The sequence below is a fragment of the Triturus cristatus genome, chromosome 8 (genome assembly GCF_964204655.1).
Source record: "Triturus cristatus chromosome 8, aTriCri1.1, whole genome shotgun sequence".
NCBI lineage: Eukaryota > Metazoa > Chordata > Amphibia > Caudata > Salamandridae > Triturus > Triturus cristatus.
The window spans coordinates 1,323,037,866-1,323,052,036 of NC_140591.1; the positions used below are offsets into that span (position 1 = coordinate 1,323,037,866).

The following is a 14,171-nucleotide window of genomic DNA, read 5'->3' on the forward strand; positions in this document are numbered from 1 at the left end:
ATAAAAGGTAGCGTCTCATATACGCAACGAATTGTTCCACTCACAAAAAAAGAGTCACTTAACGAGAAATATCAGAGAGGAGCATTGCAAGTGTGACATGTCACATAGAAGCATACTGAACACTGACTTGGCAGCCATGATTCTCTTTGAATAACTGTTCTCAGAGCGACTTAAGCTTCCGATGCTACTGCCAATTTGTCATGTGCTCTCAGCGTTATTAAATGTATAAACCTTTGGCGCTCTCAAAAGCCAACCGATTAACTTCAATAGTTCCATGTATTCTACCTTCAGAGATTTAGTTAATGCTTCACTTCAGAGCTAGCTAACCCAGCTTGTAAACATCCTTTCCCCGTTTCAGTTTTCATTTCCCCATTAACTCCATTTATTACACCTGTCGCCCGGTTTCACAGTCACACGAATATTTACCGTATCAAAAAGGAGGTTCCAGGACAAAAGCCTTACCTCCCACCTCCTGACACCGAAGCTAATAGCCGGATTGCCTTCTTTTGGCAGTTTTGCGTTCTCCTCCAAAAGCTTCCCCTTCACCATGTATAGGACTCCAACCAATTAGCAAGGCACTGCGGATTGCTAATACGGATTGCCAAACGAAAAGGCGTTACTAAGAGGACATGCGTAACACAAAAACTGCAATTGGTTAGAAAATATGACTCCCATGAGCGAGACAGGCTTAATACCCGGAAGAAAAATTCTTCCCGATCCGGAAGTGATAGTCCAGATGTTCCGTACATAGTTCCCCGGTCCCTGTTTATCTACATGGACTGCAGGGAGGGGGCGGAATGTTTTGACTGCTGCGGAAACCAAAGGAGGACTACATTACACAAGTTCTTCAATACAAAACAGAAGCGGCGGCCATTTGAGAATGATGTTATTGAGCAGGCTTCGTAACCGGCACTCGAAGGAAATTCAAATGTAAAACAACGTGTCGGACATACTATTAGTGTCATAGATATTTATAATGCACGAGTTTGTAAAACTGTGAAGATGGGGTCCATATTCAAAGTGTAGAAATTAAAAATGAAACTAACGTCATAAACTAAATAGTGAAATGATCTGGACAGTAGTAATGACCCCTTTTAATTAGTGAAATTCCTGACCCCATACCCTTAACATACAGATGAATATAAATTATTTCAAGGTGGCTACCACGCTTCACCAAGGTACAATAAAGCTGTATTTCTCTTCTACCCCTAGTTTGCTATGGCCTTGACGGACGGGCCTCTTTCGTGCGTCCTGATGGTGGAGTAACGTAGGGCCTGACGCCATACAGCTGACAGGCCAGGTCTGTTGCTCCTGGGCTGGCTCAAGGGACAGCGGAGGGGAACTGCGCGTCACTACGGGTGGCCAGGAGAGAACTACCTGGGTGTCGACGTTACGCAACTGCGAGGCCCTAGTGGGCCATGGCCTCCTGTCGGGGCTCGAGCGCGGCCCGTATCCTCCGCTCTTCACTTGTCCCAACGCAGAGAGGTGATGTGGGCATCTAGGGACACGAGTCCCGTAATATATTTATTATGTTTTATTATACTAATAGCGCTGCCAACCTACGGAGGACCTCCTAGGAGTTTGCATGTGTAGAGGGAGGGCTGGTAGGGCAATAATGCTAAGGGCTCAGGTAGAGTTTATGCCAGTCTAATGTTTTCGAAGGAAGACAAGTGTTAAGGAGTGCCTAGAATACCTATGCAAATTGTTGAAGGAAGTCACTGCCTGAATCTAAATTGCGAAAACAAAGATTTTTTCGCTTTGAACTGATACTATAGTAATTACATGTCGTACTTGACAAAACTTTAAATGTTATCATGAGGGCCGCGAACTGGAACAGAAAACGGGCGCAGGCAACGAAGTAAAAGTGACCCCATTAACTAATCCGACAGCAACAAAAAAAACAAGCCGAGGGCACCGGAAGACACCACCGCCTTTCTCCGAGGCAGAGAAGAACTGCCTCGGAGAAACGCAGCGTCGTTTTCGGATTCGGGGGCGTGTTTTGCTGTTGTCTCCTCCCTGAGACTTTTCGCAAAAAACACGCCCCCCGATCCGAAAAGGACGGGGCAGGATTGGAGTGACGGGACCTCTTCTCCAATGGCTGGCCAGCATTTACTAGGCCAGCCAATGGAGAACAGGGGAGAAGAGGGGCGGGTTCAAGCCCCTCTTCTCCCAAGTCATTATCTCTCGTGAGCGAGACTGCGCAAGCGCAGCCATCGCTAGCCGAGACCTAATAAGTAATCTTTACTAGACTTAACACAAGACCAAACAACAAAAATCCACAATACTGTAATAAAAATATGACTTTAAAATGGTAGAAATAGCTTGGTTCAATATAGATGGTAAATGCGACACTTTACTCTCAAAGTACCTTGGCTGCGTCATGCAATACAAACAAAAGGGTCGCAGGGAAGGTGATGCGTCGGTTCCTTACTGCAGCGTAGGGGAGGTGATGCGTCGGTTCCTTACTGGAGAGGAGGTGATGCGTTGGTTTCTTACTTTGATCCGGTGCGATGTGACAAGATGGCGCCTTGATGCGATGTGACGATCCATAGTGATGCGACAAAATTGCGTCTTTGATGCAATGCGACAACGGGGATGCATTGCGTGCACACCCGATGGCCGTGCGGCGAAATCGATGATCTTTGGAGTCGCGACAGGCCCTGCGACACGCTTCTCCGGTGATGCAACGGCAACCTCCGCAGCGGTGGCACACTTCTCCAGTGATGTGACACACTTCATCGGCGATGCGATGGTGAACAGCTGAGGTGGCGGCACGCTTCTTCGGCGATGCAACGGCAACTGCTGTGGCAGTGACACGCTTCTCCTCGTTGTGTCGCGCTTCTAGCTCCCAGCAACACGCAGTTTCTCAGAGGGCCCAAACAACAGCAGGCACCTCACTTCAGGTCAGAATTCCCAGCAAGGAAATTCAGGGGAAGCTGGTGGTGAAGTCTTTGTGTCCCTGAGACTTCTGACAGGAGGCAAGCTCAGTTCAAACCCTTGCAGATCTTCCTCAATACGACAAAGCAAACAGCAAAGTCTTTTTCTCCTTTCCTTGGCAACAAGTAACCACTGCAGGCCAACCCCAGACAGCAAACAGCTCAGGGGCAGTAATCCTCCTTCAGCTTCTCCGGTTTCTTCTCCTTGGCAAAGGTTCCTCTTGATTTCCCAGAAGTGATCTGATGTTCTGGGGTCTGGGTCCCCCATTTTATACACACAAATCCTTTGTCTCTGAAGGCAGATAGTGTCTGTACCAAGTCCAAACCAGTTCTGGGTGCATTCTGCCAGTGTACAACTTCTTCCTTTGTCAGTGTGGGCCAGGGTCATCAGACGCACCACTGAAGGTGGAGCCAGCATTGTGGAAGGCAGGCACAGCCCTATTCAGGCCCATGTGCTACTCCTCCCACCACTCCCAATGCAGATAGGTCTATTCAGCCTAGTGCTGACTCACCCTGTCTCCTGGAGCCTGCTCAGCCCCTGTCACTCACAAACCAGACATGCAATACACAACCTAGCAGAGGCAGGTTGGATGGTTAGGCAAGAAAATACCTTCTTTCTAAAAGTGGTATTTTCAAACACAGAAGGTTAAAACCAACTTCACTAAAATACGTATTTTATCATTCTGAGTTCAGGCATACTAAGTTTGTTTTTCTACCATGTTCCCTGGGTCAGTTAGGATAATAAGATGTTATAATCAAACTGCCCATTCTGGCCTATGGGAACAGGTAGCCTTGCAATAGTGAAAAACGAAATTGGCTGTAATTCACTATCAGGACATGCCACACACATCAGGGCATGTCCTACCTTCCACATACAATGCACCCTGCCCTGGGGACCACCTTAGGAGCGGCTAACATGTAGAAAAGGGAAGGTTTAGTGACTGGTAAGTGGGTGCAGTTACCAAGTCAACATGGCAGTCCCAGACTGCACACAAGCTCTGCAATGGCAGGCCTGAGCCATATTTTACAAGCTGCTCCTGTGAGTGGCACAACCAGTGCTTCAAGCCCACCAGCAGCATTTGATTTACAGGCCCTTGGCACACATGGTGCACTGTACTAGGGTCTGACAAGTAAATCAAATAACCAACCATGGAATCACTAATCCATTACATCATTTTACAATAGGGAGCACTTGCACTTTGGCACTGGTCAGCATTGGCAAAGTGCCCAAAGCATCTAGACCAACAAAAACAGATGAGGCAACAGCAAAAAGTGGAAGGGAGACTCACGCCAATAGTTCCAAGTCTAACAAAGCCTCAGAGCACAATAACCTGTAGGGTTTGCAATCCTGATTCTGCTTTCCCCAAAATTGGTCTTCTACATAGGACAGTTTACATAAAAGAAATTATTGCTAGAGATGGGCTTTAAATATTATATCCTAGAGAAGACATGGATACAAGCATGCAACTTAAATACATCTCTGTTTATGTAGAGAGACGTGTGCACCAGAATTAGCACCCTAAAGAAGATGCATCATTTGCCCTTTGACACATAGAATGCTCTGTAATCAGACTTGATGTGGGCCCTCCATTGGCATCCTGCTTCTGTAGATCAGTGTGTACCGGAATAAGCACCCTAAGGATAATGCATCATTGGACCTCGGACAAAGAGAGTGCTCTTTCACAGACCCATTGTGGGCCCTCTATGGCTATTCCAAGTGTAGACTTGCACCATTCATCCCTTTCTGCAGTTAGCATGCATACTTTGATGCTACATTTGAAAAGCCTGAGATTGTAGTAGTCTGTTGAGGATATAATAGGTGTATTTAATAATGCTTGATCAGGCCTGAACTCTGCAGAAGTTGTATTTATGAGGATCAGAGTGGGCATCATGTTTACTTTGCGTTTAAATGGCAGTGGTGAAACTGGCACGATGCATATACCCTCCACTTGTTTAACTGCATATGAATATCAACCCACCACACTGATTAAGGCATTCATGTGAACCGGGGTGAGGTGTTGGTTAAATCCTATACTTTTTTTTTTTTAACTGTGGCTCAATTTAATAAATTGGTCCTCATCCACAGGTGCAGTTCATCACCATATGGGGTAAACCTGCAACTCTTTTCTAACCTTGCAGTGTCAGAAAATATCTCATGATATTTGCTTATATTTAATTAATGAAATTCTGTGCTGCCTCTAAACGTTAGTATGGAACATGAATGGCCACAGAAAAATACAGGGAAAATGAGGAGCGTAGGGACCACTGCAATTTATAGATTTGTCAGGTGAAAAAATCTATACAGCCCTACATTTGGATTCATAAATAAGATATCTAACCATTCATGTTACTGCATGGTCCCACTACGCTAAAAATTCCAAAGAGGTCTGATCTTCAATGGTTATAAATTATGAGATATGTCTGAATAAACCATGTCAGTATTTCTAAAGTGCTTTAGGACATAGCACTTGCCAGGATAGCACCCCGAAATAACTAGATTTGATGAACTTTGAAGAAGCAGGTGTGCGGGACGTATCTAGAATTGAATAAACCATGTCCACAGGTTCTGCTCTAAAATATATAGAAAGTAGGCACGGCTGCACCACCTTCATATCTTCTAGTCCTCCCAGACTTCCTTTTGGTCCTGCTTTGTTATCCCAGAACTGTGCTTTGACCAAATGCTGCCAAAGTTGATATCATGCGTTGGAAAGTTGCCAGAATAGGCAGTTTCAGATAGGTGGTAGAATAGGCAACTGGTCAAGACTGTTTTAACACAATGAAACAAAATGTACAACAGCAGAGTCAAACTCATTTCCAGAATAATTGTATACACTGCGCATATCTGGTTTGCAATTGATCAAATGACAAATAGATGTCCACAAACGGGCTTGTTCCTTCACAAAAGTAACCTCCCAGATTGCTATGGTGGCAGAACAGATGAAAGTAAGAGTTTCTTATCGTGCTCCTAAGATTCTGCCTGAATCAGTGCTATTCGCTGCAGGAAAGTGGATTATTATTTGGGATGGGCAAGTGTAATTCTCAATGGATCAGGCCACTACTTGCTACAAGTCATACAAATAAAATCAAATAAAGCTGTACTCAGTCCCTGGTGGCAATGTGAAAGGAAGCAGTCAGGCTTAAATCAAAGGCAATATGAAAAGTATTTAAGCGGTGCATGCACAGTAGGAAGAAGTCACACAAAACACTATAAAACTCACACCCAATTTTAAAATTAAAATAAACATTTAATTAATAAAATATAACCACCACAACAAAGATACAAGAGGGAGACTATAGATCTGACTTTATAAAGATGTAATTGAAAATAGCACCAAAAAGCGCAAAGTCCCAATGACAGTATACTAAAGCAGTAGACTGGGACCTAGGTGCGTTTTGAGGCCAACAGCGATGAAGCCCTAGCCTTGTGCAATAGATGAATTGGTTAAAACATTTTTAGGTCCCAGTGCTGAAAGATACTTTGTCACTTTTTTAAAAGAAAAAATCCTCTCTTAGCGGGCCACAACTGAATTCGTAGTTGCCACAGTTGAACTGAAGGCCAGATACTTGAAGCAGGTTGATCCCACTAGAGTTCTGGTTGTTTGGAGATTTCTTGCTGAATAACCCACAGGAATACACTTGAAAGGCTACAATGACATTAAAGGATGGCCCGTATGGGCTCTCAGGGTGTTGGGAAGAGGCAAACAGCAAAGTCCAGTCCAGTTCCAATTGCCACTGGTCAGCTGAGAATCTCCAGGAAAAAGCCTCTTGCAGCTTGTTGTGTCTCTGTAGCCATACAGGAGGTCAGCCAACTGACCCTTGGAGTCCACCTTTTCATTGTCGGCACAAGAGAAAGCAGGTCCAGCCCTTCAGGGCTTCACTCAGGTCACGCACAAAAGGTTCAGTTTGCTTCTGATCTTCCACAGGTCCTGTAAGTGTTCTGAGGAGGTACCTTGGAGGGGCACATTTATGCTTGTCACCAGCTAGTGATTGTGCATGACTTCTGAGCACTCCCTAACCAAAGGGGTAAAGGTTCCTGGGGGCGACCCTACCCACTTATATCATTAGTTCCTGTTTGCCCTACTGCAAACAATCTCAAAGTGCCTATCAGTCAAAATCCAAGATGAGTAAGCCTTTCTCCCCTTGTGCAGAGCCTTTGTGCCCACCCTAAGGTGTGGCTAGGGTAACGAGCTCTCCACTACTCTGTGGTCACTCTAACCTTGCTCTCGAGGTAGCTTTCCTTCCACTAGGTTAGGTGACAGCCTAAGGGAGAACAGGCTGAAGCCTTTTAGGTGCCACCTAACATTTACTTGTGTCAAGGAAGGCCCCTTTAAAGTTAATTAAGTTCATTGGGCCCTCCCCAACAGGTCTTCCTTGCAGGGGAAGAAAACACCTCCCCACTGTCAGGCCATTATCTTTTCTCCTGGAGCGGTTTTCACACCTGTTTCACAATTAATTCAGGCCAAACACCGGCTGGATAGTTACTGGATATCTATTTCAAATTAGCCTCCAGCAGCTTCAGGCAGGATAAAAATAACTTCCTTAAAGTTGAATTTCCAGTGAACTTAATACAAAATCCAACTTCAATATTGGATTGGATTTTTATTAAATATAGAAATAAGTATTTGAATGAATTGAGTCTGTAGCTGGTACAGACCAAACGTTATAAATGAAAGTGTCTAATCTATACTTTGACATTTCCTATGTGTCCGCTACAGGCTGACCAATGACAATGTTGTTTTGGGCCTTATCACTGGGGGAAGAGGCCATTTCTAATGTCACACATATTCCACTCTTAAATATCATGCACTTTACCTTGTGAGCAACAAGGTATGCGTAGGAATGACTTATTAATTATCTAAAATCATGGTTCTCTACCTGTCAGAAAGGTGATTTTTACTTGTCTGTGCATTACGGTTCAAGCTGCTTTTGCCAGGCTACACGTGTTAGGCCTGAAGTGATGTTTTCAGTGTAGTGGATGGCAGAAAGGGTGCTGCAGTCCACAAGTGGCGTTTAACTTTCTATTCTATGGGTGTTTTTCTGTCCCATATATTTCAACATCGTGTATGAGTAGAGCACATACACTGGGCACTGAAGTGTCCCAGTGTAAGAATTCCAAATTGCCAGCAAGTGAATGACATAAAAAATGAAAAACTTTGGGTGACCACCCAAAAAAGAGCTACTTTTCAACATTTGTGAAGTGATGGACCTAAAGAAATGATTTTTGAAGCCTAACTCACTAGGAAATGCTTGCTTGGTCTTAACCTACCTGGCATTTACCTATGGGGGGGCTAATCAACTAAAGGTTATTTGTGTCATTTTAGACTTAATTTCTGTCCATTGTCAACAACTAGGTTCTCATGGGAGGGTTCAATGTTGTATTCTAGCTTTTCTGTCCCTGTGACAGAGCATTCAGTGCCAGTTTGTATTTCTTTGATTCTATAGGTTTTATGGTGCCCTATCGGACATGATTCAGTGAGGTGGTGCTATGAAATATGGAATTTAGATTTGTAAAGAACCATTATTATTGTTTTTTTTTAACAGCTAAGCACTTTACCTACTCCGTTCCTTGGTTTACCTTAAGGTCAATTCCAGCTCCATGCCTTAAGGGTGAAGAGGAAATTGATGCACTTTTTGTATGCCAGCTGTGAACTACCCGCAGCCTCTAATGTGAGCACTTATTGCTGCATGTTATACATAGGTTAGCTGGGAAGGCCCAATCTCTTAAGGATATTATATGTTTGTGACAATTTAATTAAAATGGCTGCTGTTAACTATTGGATTTATGAAATTGCACAATTTTGTGAGGCGACATGCTGCAGGCCAGAAGGATGCAAATGCGCTGCAACAGATGAGTGCAGCTCAGAGGATACTTGAGAGTGACATTCACCCCGAGCCACTCACTTCAACTTGGCACTGTGGTTCTCGGTTTTAACACCATTTCTGTGTGAGATCCAGAGTTGACACTACCTGTGAGAAAAGATTTCAGAATCCTGTCATACAAAAATTAAGACAGAAACTTCCCTAACGTTTACAAAATTACACAAGAGTACCCCGAGGAGTATACAGAAAATAAAAAGTCAAGTAAATGGGATAGTTAAAAAGGAAGCAATCGGTGAACGTAGAAGACGCTTGTGTCAATGTCCAAGGACACAGAGTTACTTCTGGAAGTGTTGGACTTGAGAAAGGCGACTAGCAGAAAATGAAGATGAGATTTGACATTGAAGTGAATAGGCTGTGGTGTGAGTCAGAAAAGGAACTACCATATTTAGCAGAGGAGATAATGCTCTCACAAAGTTTGGTATTTCACAAAAATATTGTTATTTATTATGCTGTATTTGTCTATTTAACAAGTGTATTTGGATGCTTAATGTTATTAGAAGCATAATTTAGGATTTTGTCTTAAGACCAAAACTTAAGACAAACTTAAGACAAAAGAAAATCCTAACTTTACTCCTCCTAAATGCCTTTTGTGAATACCGAAACTCGTAAAGTTAGGATTGTGCCTCAGATTACTTTTGGGAATCGGGCCCACTATCTGTCAGAAATTAACATGTATGTAGGTGAAGTACAACAGGCTTTTTGCCCACCCACAAACCAATGGGCTTGCTAAAAACTTCAACAGAACCCTAAAGTGAATGATTATGGGCCTACCAAAGCCCATGAGGCGGAAGTGGGAAAGTCCTCCTGCCATGTCTTTTGTTTGTGTACAGGGAGGTGCCCGGAAGAGGGGTGGCTTTAGCCCCTTTGAACTTCAGCTTGGACACTTTGTGAGATGGCCTCTCAGTTTGGTAAAGGAGGGCTGGTAGCAAGCTCCTAGGAGAGCCCGCTAGCATGTGGTCAGCTGCAGGCTGGCACTCCACAAGCAGACAGCACGCTTCTGGAAGCTCGCCCAGGAGAATGTAGAACGCAGCCAGGAGGACATGAAACGCTTGTATGACCAGAATGCCACTCTGGTTGAGTTTCAGCCTGGCCAAAACGAGGGGGTGATGGAGCCTGTGAAGCCCAGGGCCCTGCAAGACTGCTGGTCTGGGCCTTATGAGGCGAAGAAGCGCAAGTGTGATGTCACCTACTTGGTGGACCTCAAGGCTCCCAGGAACCCTTCATGTCAATCCTACTTTGAGAGATCTGAGCTTACTATGCTCCTGGATACTGATGATGGGGTGGAAGAGGAAAGTGAACCCAACCTCCTTTCTTCCAAGGAGCATGATGGGTCAGTGGATGGTGTCAGTCTCTCCCCTACACTGTCCTAAGGCCAAGAGAGGGATTGCTACCAGTTGCTTGGGCAGTTTGCCTCTTTGTTCTCACTTACCCCAAGACTCACTACCTGGCATAACCATGGTATTGATATGGGGACAGTAAACCTGTGAAGAACAACTTTTATAGGTTGTCTGACAAGGTGAGAGCCAGCATTAAAAGAGGAGGTTTCCAAGATGCTGGTGTTATTGAACCCTCAAACAGCCCTCTGTCCAGCCCAGTGGTATTGGTTCCAAAGGCCACTGCCACCTCCAGGTGTCACATCTGAACTTGAGTTTTGTGTGGAATTCTGTGGTCTCAAAGCAATCACCAAGACTGATGCACACCCCAATGCCAAGAGCTGATGACCTTATAGATCGGCTAGGAGCTGCTAGACTCCTCAGGATGTTTGACTGGTGGGACCAAAGAGAGGTCTGTGTTCTCTACCCCCAAAGGGCACTTCCAGTTCTGGGTAATTCCCTTTGTGTTGAAAAACGCCATGTCAGTCTGCCCTGACAAGTGGGGCCAACCCAATCCTGGACCCCTTGGAAGTCGGTTTGAGGGGCTGTTCCAGCAGAATCCATCCATCGCCGTTGAGGCAAAGCATTTAGAACCAGCGCATCTCTTCACCTGCAGACTCATCCCCTCCGTTAAGAGGATTGTTAAGAGTTATGCTGGGCATTGACCCCATTTCCAACACATCTTCAACTTTGGGTTGCTCAGAGCTGATGCATCACCTGCATCTTGTGGATCGTTAATGACGCATCGCCTCATCTGCTCCTCGTATCTTGTCCTTGACAATGACGCAAACAAGGTACTTTGCAGCGGCCCAAGGATAGTCCCTGTGTCCGACCCGCATTCCATCGCCGTCGGCCTGTACTTTTGTCATTTTGGTTTGGTCGTGTTAGTTTAATTAAGTTCTATTTTTCTAACCAGGTGCAGTATCTTTTTGTGTTGTGTTTTCACTGTTTTACTGATACACAAATACTTTACTCATTGCCTCTTAAGTTAAGCCTGCCTGCTCTGCGCCAAGCTACCATGGAGTGAGCACAGGTTCATTTATGGTGTGTTTGTGACTTACCCTGACTAGGAGTGAGGTTCCTGCTTGGACAGGGAGCATACCTCTGCCAAACAGAAACTCTATTTCTAACATGAATCAATTAAACATTTAAAATTAGAGAGAGCGAGTGAGAGAGATCCAATTAATTCAACGTTAATTTCTAGGGGCGTTATTTTAATTACCTGCCTCTATTGAGTATTATTCGAGTGTGTTGCAGTACCAATGATGGATGCTGTGTGGAGCTTGACTTGCTGGTCTGGACTGGAGTGCATGTACACCTATTTTGACACCTTTAATATTTGATAATTGCTATTTTCTATCTCATTTTGGGATGCTTATTTTGTATTAGAGTGTCCCCCCAAAAGCACTCCTTAAAGTTCTCCAACACCCTTCCTCTTATTAACCATTTCCTCTTTTCAAGCCACTCCCTCTTACCCCTTCCATATTTACAACGATACATACATGTACGGAAATGTGTGCACACTTGGCAGAGACCTCCACACAGAAGACAGTTGGCTTCTTATACATTGCCATGCTGTTTCATTTGTAAGTTGAACATTTAAGACCTCTTGTATATACTTTAGTATATACTTTTATGAGTATGTACTTTGTGGGCTCTGGAGATCAGCCTTAAGACTTGCCTTCTTTCGCTTTGGGATTTTTTTTTCTTTTCAACTGCTTCTGTTCAACTGTCTTGATAGAAAACGACTAGTAGAGGTCAGTAAAACCAGAATTGCTTTCTGCTGAGGGACTTTATTTTTAAAAAATTTCTAGCAACTGCCTCTATTTAACATGAGTGATACAGAATACCCGAATCACTTTAGCATTCTCTAGATTCCAGTCCATAGAAATTGTCAAGCACCCGTAGACAATCATTTTTTTTTCAAATCTTGTATTTTCAGTGATATGACCTCCGAAGGCCATGATTTTATATTAAAAACAGAGCTTTGGACTATACCATTTCCCATTTCCCACTAAAAGGCAATATGTCTCTCCATGTGTTCCCATACCTGGCATGTCACGCAGTTTGGTGCTTATTTTCCCTCCATGTTAAAGAACAGTAGATGTTTTAGCACCCAGGCTAATGTGCTGCATAGCTAAATACGTATAAAGTCCCAAAGGCGAGACCGATTGCATTGCAAGTGCTTGCTTCATATTTGGTTTGTCAGTCCATAGACATTAAACAATTGCCTCTCTCATGAATGTTCACCTCTGGAGGGCTACTGATAATTTGAAAGTAAGCATGAAGTGAGTGCTAGATTTACAAGAGCATACATCAGATATTGTTCCTTAGGTTAGCTACCTCTGCGGTGAAGGCTCTGATAGAATTCCAAGCTTGAATTCAAATACATAGATTGTTGTATTTCAGGCTTAATTATATTGAGATAGGTTTCTATGTTGAATTATGATTTTAAGGTCAGATAACTCCATAATAATGCTGCTCTTCTGTCAAGCACACCACTAATATTCCACCGGCGAAATTTGGCGACTCTGATATCCAGCCAAATTTTGAGACTCGCCGCGTAGTGGAATTTTGTTTCCCATGAGCTGGCTAGCAAGATTTGGCGTCCCTCGGTTCGTTTTTCTAACATGAGTACTCGCGGTCAGAGGGCTGCTTCTCTTGTAGATTTGCTGCTGCTCAAGTGGATTTTCTATTCGCACGGCAGCACAATTAACACAAATGACCACATGCTCTTATACACCGCATAATGCAGTTCACACTGATTTTTCTGTGCTGCTCGAGTTCCCGGAACGAAATTGCAGCGCAGGCAGCACAACATGCACATTTTAAGATGTTGGTAGAACTCCACTGAATCTCGCTTAGTTTTTATGTAACTCCGCGGAATTCCATGGAGTGAAACTCTGCGAGTTCTGCCCACCCCCTACCAATATCCATAATGTTATCAAGGTCACCTCCCTTCACCTTTTCAGTATCACCTAAGCATGCATCTCTGATTATGGATCCTCACAACTTCACGATCTCCCAGTGGTATTTGACATCCTCTTGTGTTACAGAACCCCAGGTTGTGGTGGTGGTGTTGCTGTGTTTCAATCCAGTTTTGGTGCTTCTTGGCTGTGCTAAGGCACTTGTATCGTACATGGGCACTTTCATGGTTATGCCGCATTGTATCCAAGTTTGTCTTGGCCTAATGGGGTTTGCCTGACCTGATTGCATGCTTTGGGTTTGCTGGTGGGGGTTTATTGCTGCCATGCTGGCTTGAATTTGGCAATGATCACCTATTAGATGGTATAGCGTGCCTGTTTCTGCTGTTCAGTCTTGTCAATCGCCAACGTAAATGATTACCACATTTTGATTTACTATTTTAGAATCTAAGTATGGACTGTGTTTTCTGCTGTACATGGTCCAAACTGGTTCAGTACATATTCGCACATTTAAATCTGTGTTTTTGCATTGCTGTTCTTTATCAAGGGTGTGATAAGTAATTATTTTGAAATCTTTTTCTTCAACTAGCTGAAATCTTCTGTCATCATGAAATATCTTCAAGCTTTCGGTTGGATGTGGGTTGGTCTCACTATAGCAGCCTATGTGGGGCAGAATGCTGTAGCTATTGGACAAAACCTTTGGCTTAGCACATGGGTCACAGAAGCAAAGCAAATAAAAGACCCTGCAGAATGGCCTCATTTAAGAGACAGTAGGCTTGGTGTCTATGGTCTTCTGGGCTGTATTCAAGGTAAGCAGTTGCGTAAAATTTGTAAAGTTTTATTATATATTATAGCCTCTAAGTTAAGGGAGCAGGCATCTGGTTATTACTTAATGCGTTCTCTCCTCTCTGCAGTTGTATATTTTTATATTGTGTGTCATTTGGCCGATTCCAACAGTCATGTTTTTCATGAAGTAAAATATAAATAACTGAAACAAATAATTGATGAAGAGAACTAAGGTATTGAACTTTCCAACTTCCTGCTCAGATCTGTGTGGT

At 43.8% G+C, this 14,171-nt stretch overlaps 1 protein-coding gene across 3 annotated transcripts in view; it reads left to right on the forward strand.

The window, feature by feature from the left end:
* Positions 1 to 14,171, forward strand: part of LOC146805741 (ATP-binding cassette sub-family C member 2-like) — a 417,933-nt gene that overhangs the window by 316,254 nt on the left and 87,508 nt on the right. For all 3 annotated transcript variants that reach the window (XM_085623042.1, XM_085623044.1, XM_085623043.1), the window contains one exon: positions 13,703 to 13,922. In XM_085623042.1, the coding sequence (XP_085479168.1) occupies positions 13,703 to 13,922 (220 nt within the window). The remainder of the gene's footprint in view (positions 1 to 13,702; positions 13,923 to 14,171) is intronic.